This window comes from Mercenaria mercenaria, chromosome 2 (assembly GCF_021730395.1).
Source record: "Mercenaria mercenaria strain notata chromosome 2, MADL_Memer_1, whole genome shotgun sequence".
Taxonomy (NCBI): domain Eukaryota; kingdom Metazoa; phylum Mollusca; class Bivalvia; order Venerida; family Veneridae; genus Mercenaria; species Mercenaria mercenaria.
Genome location: NC_069362.1, coordinates 84,162,060 through 84,182,604, shown reverse-complemented (window position 1 = coordinate 84,182,604; position 20,545 = coordinate 84,162,060). Strand labels below are relative to the sequence as shown.

The following is a 20,545-nucleotide window of genomic DNA, read 5'->3' as shown; positions in this document are numbered from 1 at the left end:
TAGAAATTGTTGACGCACGACGGTCTATGCACGACAGACATCAAGCGGTCACAATAGCTCACCTGTCACTTTGTGTCAGGTGAGCTAACAAAAAAAAACCAACAGAGGGAACTATTTTATTGTTATGCAGAAAAATCATTTCCCAATCAATGTGAGGTCTGTAATAATAATACTGCTGCATTTCAATGCCGCTCTTTCAGATATTTTTTTAACCGTAACTGCTTGATAGAAAGGCAGTATTTGCAGTGTAAACAACACAAATGCACATGCATAATTGAAAATCACAGTAGGGCTTCTTGTAAGCGAGATCTAGAATGTTCCAAATTATAGAATAATAACAATTGTCAATGCTAACATTACTGTGAAAACATGAAGACATGTTTCTATCATTTATCTTGATTTATGTACATGCACTTCAAGACTATTACACAATAGGGGAGTGACACATATAACAGAAGGTAAAACTGGCCATTAACCCTTACCTTGCTAAATTTCTAAAATGGACTGGTCTATCATTCAATTTGGGCAGTACCATTTATTCTTCAAAGGGGCATTCACTGAAAATTTACTGGCTGAGCCTGCAGAATCACTTGCCGCCAGTTTGCTAAAGGTTAACTTACCTATAAAAGTATGAGCAACCTCGAACACTATTATGTGTAAAATGTTCTGTTGTTTTTTCATTGCCAAAATCTTCTAAAGGGTCTGACCAGAGTAAATCACACATTGGACCAAATGCTGGAGGTTCTTTAAATCTATCCAACTGAAATAGAACAAGCCTAAAGCATGAATAATGAATGAGTTACTGTGCTTTTACCTACCATACTACAATATAGCAAGTACTTAGCTAACAGTAGATACATCAGATGTATTTTTTGTTTGTTCTTCCTTCATACAATTACTGGCAATAGATTCTGCACATACCTTGTCGCTGCAACAATATATATCAAAAACTGCCAAAATGCATTACCACTATGCACAAGTAATAAGCTTTCAATGAACAACAATTTAATATGGGAAAGATACAGACATAAGCCTAACAAAAGAGACTTCTTTTCAACACAAAGCCATGATGGCCTTAGATCACCAACCAAAGTTTCACAGATTGCCCAAACAAATTAGTATATCTGTGAAATAATTTTTAACTGGGCCAGGGTTTTCTGACAAGAAAATTTTTTAAGTTTCCACTATAAGCATATAGGAAAAATGAACATACATGAAAAAGTGACATTTCCTCTGGTGGAAAAATCTGAACATACTTGGCACAGGGTCACTGAAGGAACATTTAATTGAAGTTTTTGACCTCAGGTAATGTAGTTTTGAACTTTATCTAGATTTCACTGAGACAAACACTCTGACAAAGTTTAACAAAGATCAAGTAAAAAATGTGGCCTCTATAGACTGTTAGAACGGTTTTACTATTAACTGACCTAGTGACCCTAGATGACATAGTTTTTAACTTGTCCAAGATTTTATTGCTAACTTTTTGGTTAAATCTTGTAATGTATTACTTTAAACACATAAAACTTATTAAATACTGGTGTACTGCTTGCAAAAAATATTGTAAACCCAAGATGAAAAGTACCTACATCAGTGCAAATCTACAATTACAACTGCATTTATATATATATAACTGATGTAAGTAAGGTAGAGTTATGGTTCTTGTATACTGCACTTCCTCTAAATGTCCTCTATCTTTGTATGTAGTTTGCATCAATTTCCTACTTCAGTTTTAAAGTTATGCCCTGGACAAATAAATTCAATATAAGGAGATAACTTAAAAAGTGAGGAAGGCAGATTTATGTTTCTTGCATACAGCATATATCATGTCATGCTAATCAGTGGTGCCAAGGTATTTTGAAATCCATCCATGAATGATAAAGTTACAGACCAGACTAAAAATTCATATGGACATTCAATAAAGGGAGATGATTAAGAAAGTAAGAGGGTCAGATTTATGGTTCTTGCACATGACATATTGTCTTTTCATGCTGATTATTTGTGCCAATCAATCCACGAGCAACAAAGTTACAGTCCAGACATAAAAAATGGAAGTCCCATCGACTTAATTCTGGGGCAAACCCAACTATCTTCTACGAAAAGACACCAGTATTTTCCACATAGCAGAGCATTTTATCAAATATTCATTACCAAATTACTATCTTTCTTACAGCTTGTTTATACAGCAGGGGAATTATAACATAAATTCTTAGACAAACCAGCCACCAAAAAATCAATTGAACAGTTATCTCCCAATAGAAGTAAAATCAGAAATTCATTTCCTAGAAGCTCACAGACTATATTGTAGAAAGGATAATCATCAAACCTCCCCCTCACTGTAATGGAAATTGGGAAAATCTATTTTTGGCACAGCAGGCTTACATGAGCCAATTTCAAAAACAAACAGTGTCAAATGCCAAGAAATTCTGTGCTACTAGAAAATGTGTAAATAGATAATTGGTAAAGTATATCTGCATTTTCAAGAGAGCATTCTTGAATAAATATTACTTCAGCCCCTAGAAATAAGACTTATATTTGTTAGTGCAACAAATAGGAACTAAAGCAGCATGTATGCATGTTTCTAATACTCCATTCAGTCAAAAAACCAAAGCCTGAAAATCTACATTCTCAAGCCTGAAATCTCCTTCAATAGTTATATAGAGGTCAAAATTCTGAAATCAAGACCAATCTGGAAAAATCCTAGCCCTGTGAATAATATAGAATTTTATTATATAGCAAAGACCTTCTGTAAACTAGTTTAAATGTCAAAGGCATTCTAATTACTTTTCCTTCATTACTACTTACTGTGAAATTAATAATATTCATGTGGGACTAATTTTCGTGGATTTCGTGGTTGAGTCAATCCATGAAATTTAATCCCAACAAACAAGTAAAATTCCCATTCATTTTACGTTCAAAAGTTGAAATCCACAAATTCATATCCCCACGAAATTGCCGTTTTGACCAAGACCACGAAATTTCATGCCCACGAAATTAAATGATTTTACAGTATATTTTATTTTTACCATTGTTGCTGGAGTCTTAAAGATTTCTTATTTCTATCCCATCTTTGTATATAATATAAAGCACATTTTGAAATGCATAGAATGACACAAAATTTGTTACGATAGTGACTTTTGCTAGATCTGATAAAAAAGAACACAATTGTGAAACACCTCTAAACTGGAATCATCTGAACACAAAACCTTTTTGAGGTATGTGCAACAAAAACTTTTAGGCACTTATTTGCATATCAAAGACTAAGTCAAGGGACTAAACTCTTAGGGGTAAACAAACACTGCTGTACTGCCATAAACAGAAAATGTGTATTTTGAGTTATTATAATATACACCCTAGAGATCACACACACTTTAATCTATCAAAATTTGTATACTGCAGACGTATTACACAAATGTAAAAGCAAATATAAGTGCAGTTAATTTTTAAGAGTATATTTAACAGATGGAACTCTGAATGAATTCCAAGAGGAAAAAAAACATTTTGCATACATTACCTTTCTGATATCATCTAAATTATGAATTTCTGGAGAAAGCCCACCATGGACACAAAGGAATTGTTGATTCATTAAAGCTGAAAGTGGCAGACAGTCGAATGCATCCATGCATGCATCATACACCCGCTCTGAATACTTAATTTTGCCTGAAATTTTAATACAAGCTATTTAAAACTCATCAATAGTATCCAAAACTGATATGAAATGTAAACGGAATGCTTCAAAAACATGATCCAAGACAGCTTGTCTGAGAAATAAAAGCCATGATGACAAGAATTTACAAAATATTTATCCCAACCTTTAATTTTTCATGCCTCCTAACATTATGTTAAAGTTACAAATAGAAACACCAATGTTACAATCTGGCCTGGTACTAAGCTCATGTATGAAAGCCCGAGATACTCTTAATGAATGCTGAAGCATAGTAAGCTTTACTTGACTAATAAACCTGCAGAAAAAAGGCAGGGAAATGAAACAGGCACTTTGGGATTGAAAGTACCGAGACTCAATAGAGTCCTAGTATAACAACCCTCTCTTTCTCGCTCTCTCTCTCTCTCTTTCAGTTACAAAACAAAGCTTCAATTCTATCATTATCACATACCAATACTAATCTATCTAAAATTCTTGCTTGTAAAACAGCATCACTGTGAATTTCAAGTCCAATGGTTCACAATTTCACATGGTTTAGCTGTAAGCAAGTTATAATCTTGAAGCAGGAACACAAATTCCATAATGCTAATTACTTAGCATCTCATCACCTGTGATGTACATATTTTATTTTCAGCTGTCAATCTGGTCTACAACATGAGTAACTGACACCTGTATTTCCCACAGAACATGCCTGCAATCTACCTACTTGTTATCTTACAGATATTGATGAACAAGATCATGGGGAGGATAAATGTATGGAACAAATCAAAACTTACTAATAATTTCCCATAAAACTAGTTTCATTGTAACCATTCACTCTAAAAGGACTGAATAAGGAAACGACTGAGATGACTGTCACCCCTGCAAGTCTAACGCTAGTTGGAATTCAGTTTCATCAAATAAATCCGTTCCTGCTAGTAAACTAAAATCCTTGTCAAATGGTAGAAAGACAGCAAATCAATATTTGTCTTGAACAGTGCATCACGACTTCAACAAACAATTGAAGAAGCTGTGTAATTTCCTTTAGTCTGACAATATTTATGAAGACTTGTCTCATTCACCCACTCCCTCCCTCAGCTGTGATTCTCATTACTTGATTTTCATATACTGTTTACATCAATAATATGCATGCTCAATAAATCATTTCAGCAGGATAGTATCTTCACAATTAATAAGAGGGTTATGATGGCCCTATATTGATTAACCGGCTAAAATGGGTACATGCCGCTTACAGCTGAATTGGTGCTTTAAACATATGATATATGAACGGCAGAAGTTCCTGATTTATGCAATCAGGGGCAGGGCTTTTTTTCTTGAATAAACTGACTCTGGTAAATGAAGTCTGTCCTAGTTGTTATATGTTTACATGCAAAAAGGTAATTTTCCAACAAATCTATGAGCCAAGATAATTTTTAAAGATTTTTTTTTTTCAAAATTGTACTTTTTTAGTCAAAATGTACTTGTTTCAGGACTTGCAAGAATCACCCTGAATCTGGTCACTATTTCACAGTACTCATAAATTTAAGCAAGCTTTGTTTGGGCTAAAAAGCCTGATCAGGCAATGTGACCTGCTGCTGACCAGAGCTTTTTCCAGCTGTTCAACGGGGTCGATATTCGACCCCATTCCCAACACAGGTGGAAGTAACGTATCTAAGATACAGTATGAGTCCATGAGCCATATACACTTTAATATATTATAGGTACAATGATAATGTGTTCTGGGGAAAACATTGCCAATAAGTCATTTCGAAATTTTGTCTCTGTAACAATGAGCCACTAACAAGATCATAAACAGTATTTTGTCCAAGTTATGCTTCAGTGAGCTTAAAAGCATTTCTATCCTCCATTTTCCCTCAAAAACTTTCTTCTGTATTAAATTTACCAATCATTTAATATAAAGAACAATACAATATTTTATAGTCTAAGTTACTTATTTCCTTCCATAAAAATAATACTGAGTAATGGTTTTGCGCGATTAACAAAAGTATGATTATGTTTTTTCAATTAAGATGGATTTTGTGATTTTTACCAACTATACAATTTTTTTCATTTTAAAATACAGTAGTCGTACTATGCTGTCTTGGGGCAGGACTCCTGGACAGACGAGTATAAATACATTTCCTTTTAGTAAAAACATCTGCGTTGTATACTTACTACCTAATTGTGGGCCAATTTTTAACGAGAATGGGTCTTGTTAATGTACAAACACTATCAAACTAAATGTTAACAACAACAACTTAAAATGGTGTAAACAAATATCACATAAAATCTTTTTACGCAAATTATTTATTCTATTCAGAAACAGAGATATTCATCAATCTAGTGAAATTGGGGTGTGGTTGTTCTGGGATGATGCTATGGGGTGGTTTTTTTGTTGCTGTTGTTTTTTTTATTTTACCACATGACGTTTTATATCATATCTAACTTAAGAAACTATAAGCACAGAAATAAAGCAACTTACATTCTTGTTTGAATGTGAAGTATTCTGTTAAGTGCCGACATTCATGATTACCCCTCAATAGAAAGAATGTGTTGGGATACAGGATTTTCAAAGCCCACAGGTATAAAACACACTGAAAATAAAAAGAAAATCATCTTAACATAAATCATGTAAAAAAAAAAGTAGGGAGAAATGATGTCTACATGGCTACTACATCATGTATAGCTGATAAAGTATTAATTAATTCATACCAATCTAAACAAAACATTGTGTAAAATTATTCTTAACAAACTTTCAATGGTTAAATACAGAAAAATACAACACTTTAGTAACAATTTCTATTTCCTGTAACATGCATTACAAGATACAACAATTAATTTACACATTTTATCTTAAGTTCGTTATCCTTTTGACACTTAAAACTATTTGTATAATGTATTTAATTATTAGACAACAAAACATCAGATATGAGAATAAAAGATAATTACCTCTATACTGAAGTAGCCTCTGTCAACATAATCACCAAGGAAGAGGTAGCGTGTGGTTGCTGGGGGCCCTCCCACCTCAAAAAGCTTCATCAGATCATAAAACTGGCCATGGATATCTCCACATACTGTAATATAAAATAGTACTATTATAGCAAATGTGATTCAACTTTCCTACAACATTTCCAAAGTCAACTACTTCTCACTGTATGTTTGTTAATGTCAAGTTCTATGAGGGTTACCAAACTGCTTCCAGGGCTCAACGTTAACAACTGTCCGATTCCCCAGGGCTGGTAAAAGTTGATTCAGGTTAAGCAGAAAGTTGTAGACAATTGCCCATTGGGCAAGTCAAAATTCATCATGTTAGGTCTTCTCTGGAAATGATGTTATTTCCTGATGTTAAACTTTCCATTCTATTTCAAACAAGAGGGCCAAGATGGCCCTAGGTTGCTCACCTGAGTAACACACCACAACAGTGTAAACATGCTTGACCTAGTGACCTAGTTTTTGAAACCACATGACCCAGTTTCAAACTTACCCAAGTGTTCAAGGAGATAAACATTCTGACCAAGTTTCATGAAGACTGGAGCAAAAATGTGGCCTCTGGAGTGTTAACAAGATTTTTTCTTCAATTCCGCCTAGAGACCAGTTTTTGGCCCAACCTGATCCAATTCTTAACCCGTCCAAGATTTCATGGACAAATATTTGGACCAATTTTCATTAAGATTGGACCAAACAAGGAGCTGCGTTCAATAAACGCTTGATGCCCCCGGTGGCATCTTTGTCGATAGATTTTGCACCTAAGTCCAAAACGAGGTCGAGGTCAAGGTCAAGGTCAAACTGAGGTCAGGTGATGTTTGAAGATGAGGAATGGTCACAGGTTACATCTGCATTAGTATCAGTCATTCTAGTAAGGGGTATTGATGCTAGACGAAACAGTCCCATTTGGTTAACCAAGAGATGGCCCATATAAAGCAACTTAAAGGTGGATAATAGATTTGGCCATGTAACGGATTGTTCGAAACTTTAGCATTGATCATTTACATCATTTAGTTCACTTAACACTATACAAATTAGATTTTCACTGGAGGTATTTTAAAATTTCATGTTTCCTATCCTGGTTGCCCAACAAGATAGATAATTTATCATAAGTATAATTGTAAACATCATTTGCCTAGGAAATGTATAAATATTAGACATATTGTAATATATTTGTAAATATTTGCATTAAAAATTATGTATTTAGATGGAATTCATAGAAAACGCAAGTTGAAAAATTATTATTTCCTCTTGCTATCTTGGTTGCGCAAACCAAGATGATTGGAAATAAATGAATTCAGAAGCTACACACAGCTTTTAAACTTGAATTTTGGTTCAGATTGTTCAATAGTTGATATGTCTATCAAATGCAAATGTAAAACTAGACACTGTATCGAAATAAAAAGAAATACCCAGCTTTTTATATACTTTCATATTAAAGGGGAGTAATTACAAAATTTTATAAAAATAATAAAATATACATTTCAAATAGGAATCTAACTCTATGTAATCGGTCTTTTTGTTCCTTAAATAATTCTCTACCAGAATATACAAAAAGTAAAAAATGTCATTAAATGTTGTTTAAATGTGATTGACCACCTTTAAGTCCAAAATAAGGTCAAGGTCAAACTGCGGTCAGGTGATGTCTGAAGATGAGGAATGGTCACAGGTTACATCTGCATTAACATCAAGTCATTCTAGTAAGGGGTATTGATGCTACATGAAACGGTCCCATTTGGTTTACCAAGAGATGGCCCATACAAAGCAACCTAAGTCTAAAACGAGGTCAAGGTCAAGGTCAAACTGAGGTCAGGTGATGTCTGAAGATGAGGAATGATCACAGGTTACATCTGCATTACTATCAAGTAATTCTAGTAAGAGGTATTGATGCTAGATGAAACGGTCCCATTTGATTAACCTCGTACTGACAGACGGAAGAACAAACGGACGGACAGACAGGACAATCACTATATGCAGAGGTCGCGAAAGCCGTTGGACCGTCGGACATTTCCGGTAAATTTTGATCCCGTCCGGCGTGATATATCAAGTTCACAAGACCGAGTGTCCGATAAAAATTGCAGGTCAATATGATAAAATAAGAAGAAAGTCCTCCACGATTTCGCAAAGTTTGACTTTCATCATTAAATTGTAACATGGAATCCTGAGAAATTGATGTCAAACTATATTTTAGTAAGCGCTTATTTCATTGGTACTTAAAACAGAAACAGTGGAAACCACTCATGACGTCACGACAATTCTAAGAACGCGCGTTATCATTGGATGCTTACTAATCCTGGATGGTACTCGATTTATGTACGCGGGAACCAGACGGGAATTTCCAGAAATTCCGAGGTCATATTTCTCTTTATATGTCAACATCAACGTGACTCGGTGCAAACAATAGACTTGTGGGGGAAAAGACAGCGATGATATAGCAAATGAATATGAATAAAATCTGTAAAAAGATCCTTTGGAAGCAAAGAATGCAACCAAGAAGAGTAACAGCAGACTCGTTTTGAGTCTGTTCGCGAAAGGTAATGATATGTGCAACATCTCTCACACCCCCTAGCCACGGCTTAAGCGGGACTCTAAATCTATTACACATATGTAGAATGGACTCCATGGTCCAAAAGGACCAGAAAATATAACAACACTGAATCCAAGTACAGGGAGACTTTTTACAGCCTGAAAACTTAATGTCTGAAATCTGTTTCAATTAATATGTGGAAATAAACTAAAAGGATGTAGATCCTAATTTGTGTAATGCTGTCTATATAGACTATGTATAAATACCAGTTTTAAAGATCAGATATCAAATTTATTAAAAAGAATTCGGTCTGGTAAAATATTATCCAGTCCTGTAAAAAAATCATGTTTACCAGACCGACTGTCCTGTGAATATTCAGAGTCTTTCGTGAACACTGTATATGCCTCCAGCATCAGTAGATGCCGGTGGCATAGAAGTGCCTTTCGAGTGTAAACAAGCATTTTCTTTGATTTGACCTAGTGACCTAGTTTTTGAACCCACATGACCCATCCAAAATTTAACGATGTAAAAATGGTTTTCAATGTTCAGGTCCTAGTGTCCTTGACCTTGAATCTACTGAACAAATAGGGGTCATCTACTCCATGAGCCCAGTCAAGTTGTCAAGCTTTTAAGGTTCTTGATAAAGTGGTTTTAAGCTATTGAGCGGAAACCAGCGGTATCCAAGATTAAGGCCCCTTAGACCTTGACCTTTGACTTATTGACCCCCATAAACAATAGGGTTTTATTACTCTGCGTCAAGTGATTCGGAAACTATTTGGCCTGTGACCTTAACCTTTGACTTATTGATCAACAGAACAAAAGGGGTCTTCAACATCATAAGCCTAATCATGCTACCAAGTTTGAATATTCAGCCAAATGGTTCCAACATTACAATTTGCAGAAATCCTTTTCAAGGTTCAGGCCTTAGTCTTTGACTTATAAATTGACCCAAAAAACTATACGGGTTACCTAATTTCCTACTACTACCACTATTGTTTCTTTCAGCTCCCTTACTCTCATATCAAGACACACCCCTTATTCCCCTCTTAAAATCAACATTCATTTCCTACCCTAACTTCCTAAAATTTACATTAATTAACAAGAGCATCGCAATGAGGTGAGGAGCAATATATGCCCGAAGGTATGACCTTTGACCCTTAAGTGTGACCCTGACCTCAAAGCGAGCCATCTGAAACATGCGCTCTGCATGTTATCTTGATATGGTGAACATTTGTGCCAAGTTTCTTTAAAATCTTTTAAGCAGTTCAAGAGTTACAAAGCGGAAACAAAACAAACTCGTGACTTTTGACACCTAAGTGTGACCTTGACCTTGATGTGAGCCATCCAAAACATGCACTCTGCACTTCATATCGATGTGGTGAATATTTGTGTCAAGTTTCTTTGAAATCCTTCAAGGGCTTCAAGACTTACTGAGCGGACATGATGTTGCTAACGGCAAGACGAACGGACAGACAGACAGACACCGGCATCATAACATAACACGTCCTTTAGGGCATATAAAAATGGATATTCTGTTCTGAACTTGATAATTTAATTCTTCAAGGGGTTCTAGTTAAAGAGCAGACACGAAATTGCTAACGGATGGATGGACAAACAGACAAACCGACTTCAAAACATAAAACATCCCTTTGGGCATATAATAACTATCATTCATTGTTCACTTTTCCTACCTCACACCTGTCAATCACACACATATACAGTGATTTTTTTCCCCTTTTGGGAAAAGGTCCGGTACCGGATAAATTGGGAAAAATAGTTGGGTTTTTACTCAGATTATAGTTAATTAATAACATCATTTAGAATGCTTCTTCCTTTAATTCCATGTTTACAAATAGCATCAAACAAACTGTTTAAATGGTTAAATCATAGTGAATGTCAATGTAACTAAGATTTCCTTCTGCAATCATCAAAATGCAAACTTAATTTGGTCATCTGGGGAATTTTTGGATGATAATTGGGAAAAAAGATTGCATTTTTCAATTGGGAAAAGGTCCTTTCAGGGGTACTTTATAAAGAAGGGAAAAAAAAATCGCTGATATAGTTCTCATTTACTCCCTATCAGTTTCCCACATTGACCAGTCTTCGATTATTAATTTGGCGTCACTATACAAGCTAGGGGGTCCGTCTGCAGCTCTTTTGATTTCTTACTGAAACTAATATTATTATACATCAATGTACTTAAACAATACTTACTTATTAACACATGGGGAGAAGAGTAAGACCTGTACATAAATTTGATTACAGACTTGATATGATTATGAAATATAATTTCATAATTTTCACTATGTTATATTAACAGTAGCCACTATCCCACTATCCACACCAATTCTCATTACCTGTAGACAGACAGGCTCATACAAAATCTGACATTATTTGAAAATCATCCAAGATAATACAGGCAACTTTCAACACACATTCAAAGGAAACAGAATATATAGGTGAAAGGCAATTAATGATAAACATAATTATGACTTTGTGCTTTTCTTCTGAAACCCAGCTGAATCATGAACAGATTGATAACAGGGCCCTTTTTGCCTAATCTGACCACATTTCACACATTAGGAAACAGTTTCTTCCTGGTTACCAAGCTTTTCACATACATTTATACCTATTTATAAAGACATATCAGGTGAATCTGAAAACAATGTGACCTTTAGTCTAGTTTTAAGATTTGACCTTGTGATAGTTTTTAATCAATTATGACCCAGTTTCAAACTTGACCTAGATGATGACCCTCTATCAAAATACTTGAGGGAAAACCCCCGTGTGTTCTTCTCTACTGTTCTAAAACTAAACAAGAATTGTGGAAATTCCATGAAAACAAGCTTTTCAAACATGTTCTGTTTAAAAAAGGTCATGTTTTGTTATACATATTTGATTGCATCCTATCAACCTACTCAGAAGTACAGATACAATAAACAAGGTTGTTTCACTGCCAGATGACATTCCTGACTCGTTATTAGTTCAATACAGTTATTCAGCGGAAACCTTTTTCTCTTCTTGTAGTAACAGTAATTTTGACTGGAGTGACCCCCCCTCCCCCCAATATGTTCCAAACTTCCGTCTTTGATAAAAGCTACGTACACAATGAAGTTTAGTGACAATAGTTATACCGCAAGTATAGATACTGAGCATATACCATTTTCTATATTTCTGTAACAGTGACCCATAATATAATCCATAGCCAGTTTTTCATATAAGCTTGCTATACATCATGTTCTAACCTAAAGTTATAAACGGAAACCATCTTTCTGATGATCACACTGAAAACAAGAGCTGTCGGAGGACAGCAACGCTCGACTATTCAACAGCCTTGTTGATTGAATGAATACGAAAGTCGAAAAAGGGGCATAATTTAAAAAAAAGCAAAATAGGGTTATGGAACCTGCATAGTGCTTATCAGCTCATGACAGTGGACAAGTGTGTGAAGTTTCAATCCATTCCCATTAGTGGGTACTGAGATACCAGCTTACATATAAGAATTTAACCCAAAACTCCTAAGTTTAAAAAGGGGCATAATTTTGTAAAATGCAAAGTTGAGTTATTGACCCTTTGCACTGCATGTCATATCATGACAGTGAACAAGTTGTGAAGTTTCAATCTTTTCCCATTAGTGGATACTGAGATACCAGCTTACATACAAAAACTTAACCAAAAATTTCTATTTTGAAAAAGGGACATAATTTTGTAAAACAGAAAAATAAAGTTATGGGACCTGCTTTGTGCATGTCAGATCATGACAGTTAACAAGTGTGTGAAGTTTCAATCCATTCCAATTAGTGAGTACTGAGATACCAGCTTACATACAAAACCTTAACCAAAAAATTCTAAGTCAAAAAAGGGGCATAATTTTGTAAAAAAGCAAAATAGAGTTATGGAACCTGTGCAATGTAAGTCAGTTTATCACAGTGAATAAGTGTGTGAAGTTTCAATCCATTCCCACAATTGGTTACTGAGATACCAGCTTACATACAAAACCTTAACCAAAAATTTCTAAGTCAAAAAAGGGGCATAATTTTGTAAAAAAGCAAAACAGAGTTATGGAACCTGTGCAATGTAAGTCAGTTTATCACAGTGAATAAGTGTGTGAAGTTTCAATCCATTCCCACAAGTGGTTGCTGAGATACCAGCTTACATACAAAAACTTAACCAAATCGGGACGCGGACGCGGACGCCGACGCATGGGCGAGTCCAATAGCTCTACTATTCTATGAATAGTCGAGCTAAAAATCTAATTTAAGTTACTGTGACCTTGGTCTTAACCCAGCTGTTTTGTTTTACCCTAGATGAAACCAGTTTGAAACTTACAAAGATTTCATAAAGACAAACCATTTGTCTTGACCTTGTTTCATAGATGGCTATTTTTCTCTTATTTAAAATTAAAAGGGGATGGGATATGTGCCTGTTATTTGGAAAAAAAGCTTGGTATTCGGTCAAATTGGTAAGAGCCCTTAAATGATCCATTACAGACAAAAAAAGCCTAATAAAGACCTTGTAACAAAATTTGACCTTTCGAGTGTTAACAAGGCTTTTCTACGATCTAACCTAGTTTTTCACACTAGATGATCTGGAGTACTGAATTCGCCCAAGATTTTATAAAACTAACATTCTAATGACAGGGTCCCAAACTGTGAACTCTAGAGTAAGTAGTATGTTGTTTTAGGTTTAACACAGTTTTTTTAAACAATTTTTTCGGTTATGCAAAATTTATTTATTTTGTTGGATTTAACGTCACACCGACACATGAGGTCATATGGCGACTTTCCAACTTTAATGGTGGAGGAAGACCCCAGGTGCCCCTCCGTGCATTATTTCATCACGAGCGGGCACCTGGGTAGAACCACCGACCTTCCATAAGCCAGCTGGATGGCTTCCTCACATGAAGAATTCAACGCCCCGAGTGAGGCTCGAACCCACATCGATGAGGAGCAAGTGATTTGAAGTCAGCGACCTTAACCACTCGACCACGGAGGCCCCCTCGGTTATGCAAAAACCCCAAAAGTTAAACATCTCATTTCAATAAAAAAGACAGACACTAAGTTAGTTAAACTTACCTGTGACTGGCGCTTCAATATCAATCATGGTTTTTTCTTGCCGTAGCAGGGCAGCACCTTCATTAATGACACGCAGAGCAACATCTTCTGTGACTTTGCCTTCGAGAATAAAATGTTGTTTAAGAACATCAGGACGAGGTTTACCTTTGGCATCAAACACTTCATTCATAGTAAGTCTGTGACTAGGAGGAAATGGCACACCTGAAACATGTACAGATAAGTAAAGTTTGAATTAAACATAAAGAGTAGCCATGAAGCCCCTAGGTTTCTGACCTTGACATTGAGAGCTACATCATACTGTTGACAAAGATGCCATGTACAGTCCCAATTTTAAAGGGTCACCCGGTGTGTGACCATTCTCAATATACATTGAAAACTGGTAAAATAAACTCAATTCTTTCTAATTATGCAGTTTTTCCCAAAATGGTTTTCTCAAATTTTCTGGAAATCACAGACCTGGTCTTTCCCCTCTTAGTAAAATAAACCCCATTTGTAAAAACATGACAGAGGAACTTCTAATGATGCTACAGACCAAGCTTGATGAAGATCTCAACGCGGTTCACACGAAAAAATGATGCTATGTATCAAACTTGTTAAAGATCCATCAAGCTGTTCATAAAAAATTCTTGAAAGTATTTCTACCTCTAGTTGCCCCTAAAAGGGACAAAGCATCCCCGTTTAAAAACATTTGGGAGAGGACCTCTTAATGATGCTAAAGATTTAAGTTTTATAAAGATTTATCATGCAGTTCATTCAAGGGGCCAAACATCCCCATTTGAACGCACCTTACAATGATACTACATAACAAGTTTGAAGGAGATCCATCAAGCGGTTCTATCTTTAGCTCTGGTGGCAGCATTCTGACCTGGTTTCATTGTAACTGTGTATCAGGAAGAAAATGTATCCTCTTGGGTATTTTCATCTAGATATGACTTTCTTACCAACTCTTGATGACCCTGTTCTGAATTTGATCTAGATTTCATTAAGACAAACTCTTAGGGCTTTTCTCCCCTATAAATTTACCTCCAGTAAAAGGAGGTAATTCCAAAGCAAACAAGAGCTCGTAGAACATGAAATGCCCCCCTTGATGCATTCAGTAATTGCACAAGGAACAGAAATTATTTGCTCCCTGTAAACAAAGATTCTACTGTTCTGGTTCAATGTGACCTTGACCTTTGACCTATTGACCTCAAAATCAAGAGGGGTCATCCGCTGGTCATGATCAACCTTCCTATTAAGTTTTATGATCCTAGGCCCAAGCATTCTCAAGGTATCGTCCGGAAAGGGTTTAACTGTTCCGGGTCAATGTGACCTTGACCTTTGGTCTACTGACCTAAAAATCTATAGGGGTCATCTACTGGTCATGACCAATCTCCCTATCAAGTTCTGTGATCCTAGGCCCAAGCGTTCTCAAGTAATCGTCTGGAAACGGCTCAACTGTTCCGGGTCACTGTAACCTTGACCTTTGTCCTTCTGACTTAAAAATCATTACAGGTCATGACCAACCTCCTGATCAATTTTCCTGATCCTAGGCCCAAGCGTTCTAGAGTTATCGTCCAGAAACCATTTTATTGTTCCTGGTCACTGTGACCTTGACCTTTGACCTACTGATCTCACAATCAATAGGGGTCATGTGATGACCAACCTCCCTATCAACTTTCATGATCCTAGGCCCAAGCATTCTTGAGTTATCATCCAGAAACAGCTTAACCTCAGAATCAATAGGGGTCATCTGCTGGTCATGACCAACCTCCCTATTAACTTTCATGATCCTAAACCAAAGCATTCTTGAGATATCATCCAGAAACTATTTAACTGTTCCAGTTCACTGTGACCTTGACCTCTGACATACTGATCTCACAATCAATAGGGGTCATCTGCTGGTGATGATCAACCTCCCTATCAACTTTCCTGATCCTAGACCCAAGCGTTCTTGAGTTATCATCCGGAAACCGATTAAATGTTCCGGGTCACTGTGGACCTTGACCTTTGACACACTGATCTCAAAATCAATAGGGGTCATCTGCTTGTGATTACCAACCTCCCTATCAACTTTCATGATCCTAGGTCCAAGCATTCTTGAGTTATCATCTGGAAACAGATTGGTCTTCATTCCGACCGACAGACAGACAGACCGACATCTGCAAAACAACATACCCCTCCTTCTTTGAAGGGGGGCATAGAAAGTATTTTTGAAGTTTGGTGTTATTCCTCCCGGTGGTATAGTAGGCCATTTTTTGCAAATTCATTTTTTTTAACTAGAGGGTCATGATGACCCTATATGACTCACCTGTTTAACTTGGCCTTGGAATCATCAAGATAAACATTCTGACCAAGTTTCATGAAGATAGGGTCATAAATGTGGCCTCTACAGTGTTAACAACTTTTCTTTTGATTTGAGTGGTGACCTAGTTTTTGACCCAACATGACCCAGTATCGAACTTACTGACCAAAATATAAGTAATCAGGAATGGCGCCGCGATGCATCTTCAACTTGCGGTAAGGTATAAAGACCGTTGTCCGTGTTTTAACACCGGTTACATATACATAAATTCACCAAATGTAGTTTTCACAGATCACCGATCAACAGTAAACAAAAAATTCACGTAATTTGAAGTCTCTTGATTATAAGGTTTCTCGTTTATTTATTTGTTTCTTTTTTTATAAGCAAAAGGTATTTCAGTTCAACTTGGAGTTTTTTCTTGAAATTAGGAAAAATGGTCACTATTTGGCATTGTGAATGGGGGCGAATATCGACCCCGTGAGACAGGCTGAAAAAGCCCTGACCTAGTTTTTGACCCCAGGTTACCAATATTCGAACTTGACCTAGATTTCATCAAGGCAACCGTTCTGACAAAATTTTATGAATATCCAGTGTAAAATGCAGCCCCTAATGCGTACACAAAATTTTTCTTTGATTTGACCAGGTGGCACAGTTTTTGACTCCAGATGACCCATATTTTAACTTGACCTAGATTTCATCCAGACAACATTCTGATCAAACTTCATGAAGATCTGGTGTAAAATGCAGTCCCTATTACATACACAAAGTTTTTCTTTGATTTGACCTAATGACCTAGTTTTTGACCCCCAGAAGACCCATATTCGAATTTGGCCTATATTTCATCAAGGCAATCATTCTGACCAAATTCCATGCAGATCAATTGAAAAATACAGCCTCTATCGCATACACAAACTAAATGTTGACAAACAGACAGACAGCCGCCGGACATTGAGCGATCACAATAACTCACCTGTTCATTGCTCAGGTGAGCTAAAAACAGATAAAGATATGTGATGTGTTGATGCAATTTTAAAAAATAAATAAATAATATTGACAAATTTAGCTAACTGAAGGCAAAGTTTGAGTGGGAAAATAGATGACAGTATTTCTTCCTCGCCATATAAAGAAAGTAGTTGTAAACATAGCCTATGAGAGATAAAAACCCTTGTCTAGGGAGTTGTCATATTAGTATGGGTTTTTTGATAATTATGGCTCTAGGACATAAAAATATGTCATTTACATTAATAACTCAGTCCACTCATATGCCGGATCCCTTTGCTGCATACGCTTACCAGCTTTTTCGCACGAAAATGTCTATGTCCTTGTCAAAAGGGTTAGACAGGAAGATAGACAGCAGACTTCCCACTGCAGGGAATCACATAATCAAAATAATCTCAAAACCAAAATAAATTTATGAATAATATGGGATAATATTGAAGAATCTTTTGCTGAAAATCTAAAATATAGCCTATCATATGCCAACATACATCATCATGTATCCTAAAACTACATCGATTTCAATCACAATCACCTTCTGATTATCTGGAACACTTCAAGAAACTGATACTTATTACTTACCTTAGTGTTTGTAATTACAGGATATCAATCATTATTGTCAACTACATGATAATTTAACAATTTTCATTAGTCACATGATAGGCTATGTTTAAATATCACATTTTATCATCAGGGCTTCAATTTGCCGGTTTGTCGGTTTTGGACCGATTTTTGACTTTTCAGACCGATTTGTGAAGAGAAAAAACGAAAAAAATCATAAAAATGGAGAAAAGTATAAATTTCGGTCTGAAATCTCAATACACAATCACCTGCCAAGCAGGAAATTGTTGGTCGCACCTGCAGATAATCAGTAAATGTGTCAAACGGTCTGATTGTCACCTTGATAATAGGTCCGTAATTAGCATGTGACGCAATCAGTGCTCGCGCGGCACATCCTTTAATGTTTGCAGACAGCCTCGACTGCAATGTATTAAACATTTTTGACTGGTTTCCAAATATTTCTGACTGGATCCAAATCTTTTCGACGGGGATCCACTTCTTTTATTTAGAATCCGACGGATGGTTTATTTCAAAAGACTATGTTTGATCTCGGGTAAAAAGAAACAAATGGTCACTGCATTTAATGAGACATCACACGGGAAACCAATATAAATAATTTTTATAATTACTTGATTTGTAAAAATTACATGATACATTTGTTGGGGCTGCAGTTGAAACAAGTGCAGAAAATCGTCTTTGCAACCCGACAGTACAAAATAAAAAAAAAATTAATAAAAAAAAAAATAAACACGAATGATAAAGAAAACCGGAGTGCCGCTGTTTATCAAATCGGTCTTTTAAAAAACGTTTCAAAATGAAATTTTGTTTACATAACTGGAGAACATATAACTTAAAAAATGTAGTTGCTTACTGAAGTACAACGCCAGTGAAATGAAATATCCGTGGCCAACCCGTGTGAACTTTTGGTACTACACATGCGGGAAATTCGATCTCAGCGCTCACATAACATACATATTTGGTCCGTGGTAGAGTTTTCTTAAACAAGAGGACCATGATGGTCCTGAATCGCTCACCTCTTCCCACATGACCCAGTTTTGAGTATGACGTCGTTTTTTCTCTTATTTGACATAGTGACCTAGTTTTGAACTTGACCTAGGTATTATCAAGATAAAAATTCTGACCAATTTTCATGAAGATCCATTGAAAAATATGGTCTCTAGAGAGGTAACAAGGTTTTTCTATTATTTGACCTATTGACCTAGTTTTCGAAGGTACGTGACCCTGTTTTGAACTTTAACTAGATATCATCAAGGTGAACATTCTCACTAATTTTCATGAAGATCTCATGAAAAATATGGCCTCTAGAGAGGTCACAAGGTTTTTCTATTTTTATACCTACTGGCCTAGTTTTGACCGCACGTGACCCGGTTACGAAACTGACCTAGATATCATCAAGATGAACATTCAGATCAATTTTCATGAAGATCCATTGAAAAATATGGCCTCTAGAGAGGTCAAAAGATTTTAATAATTTTAGACCTACTGACCTAGTTTTTTACCGCAGTTGACCCAGTTTCAAACTTGACCTAGCTATCATCAAGATGAACATTCAGACCAACTTTCATACAGATCCCATGAAAAGTATGGCCTCTAGAGAGGTCACAAGGTTTTTTTTATTATTTGACCTACTGACCTAGTTTTTTAAGGCACGTGACCCAGTTTCGAACTTGACCTAGATATCATCAAGGTGAACATTCTGACCAATTTTCATGAAGATCCATTCACAAGTATGGCCTCTAGAGAGGTCACAAGGTTTTTCTATTTTTAGACCTACTGACCTAGTTTTTGACCGCAGTTGACCCAGTTTCGAAAGTGACCTAGATATCATCAAGATGAACATTTAGACCAATTTTCATACAGATCCCATGAAAAATATGGCCTTTAGAGAGGTCACAAGGTTTTTCTATTATTTGACCTACTGACCTAGTTTTTGAAGGCACGTGACCCACTTTCGAATTTGACCTAGATATCATCAAGATGAACATTCAGACCAACTTTCATACAGATCCCATGAAAAATATGGCCTCTAGAGAGGTCACAAGGTTTTTCTATTATTTGACCTACTGACCTAGTTTTTGACGGCACGTGACCCACTTTCGAAACTGACCTAGATATCATCAAGATGAACATTCTGACCAATTTTCATGAAGATCTCATGAAATATATGGCCTCTAGATAGGTCACAAGGTTTTTTCTATTTTTAGATCTACTGACCTAGTTTTTGACCCCACGTGACCCAGTTTCCAATTTGACCTAGATATCATCAAGATGAACACTCAGACCAACTTTCATACAGATCCCATGAAAAATATGGCCTCTAGAGAGGTCACAACGTTTTTCTATTATTTGACCTACTGACCTAGTTTTTGACGGCACGTGACCCACTTTCGAAATTGACCTAGATATCATCAAGATGAACATTCTGACCAATTTTCATGAAGATCTCATAAAATATA

General features: G+C 36.1%; 1 protein-coding gene across 4 annotated transcripts in view; it reads right to left on the bottom strand.

Moving 5' to 3' along the window:
• Nucleotides 1-20,545, bottom strand: part of LOC123564453 (protein phosphatase 3 catalytic subunit alpha-like) — a 98,022-nt gene that overhangs the window by 68,545 nt on the left and 8,932 nt on the right. For all 4 annotated transcript variants that reach the window (XM_045358060.2, XM_045358058.2, XM_045358059.2 and 1 more), the window contains exons 2-6: nucleotides 14,228-14,428; nucleotides 6,590-6,714; nucleotides 6,123-6,234; nucleotides 3,512-3,657; nucleotides 621-760 (exon numbers count right to left, since the gene is read on the bottom strand). In XM_045358060.2, the coding sequence (XP_045213995.1) occupies nucleotides 621-760; nucleotides 3,512-3,657; nucleotides 6,123-6,234; nucleotides 6,590-6,714; nucleotides 14,228-14,428 (724 nt within the window). The remainder of the gene's footprint in view (nucleotides 1-620; nucleotides 761-3,511; nucleotides 3,658-6,122; nucleotides 6,235-6,589; nucleotides 6,715-14,227; nucleotides 14,429-20,545) is intronic.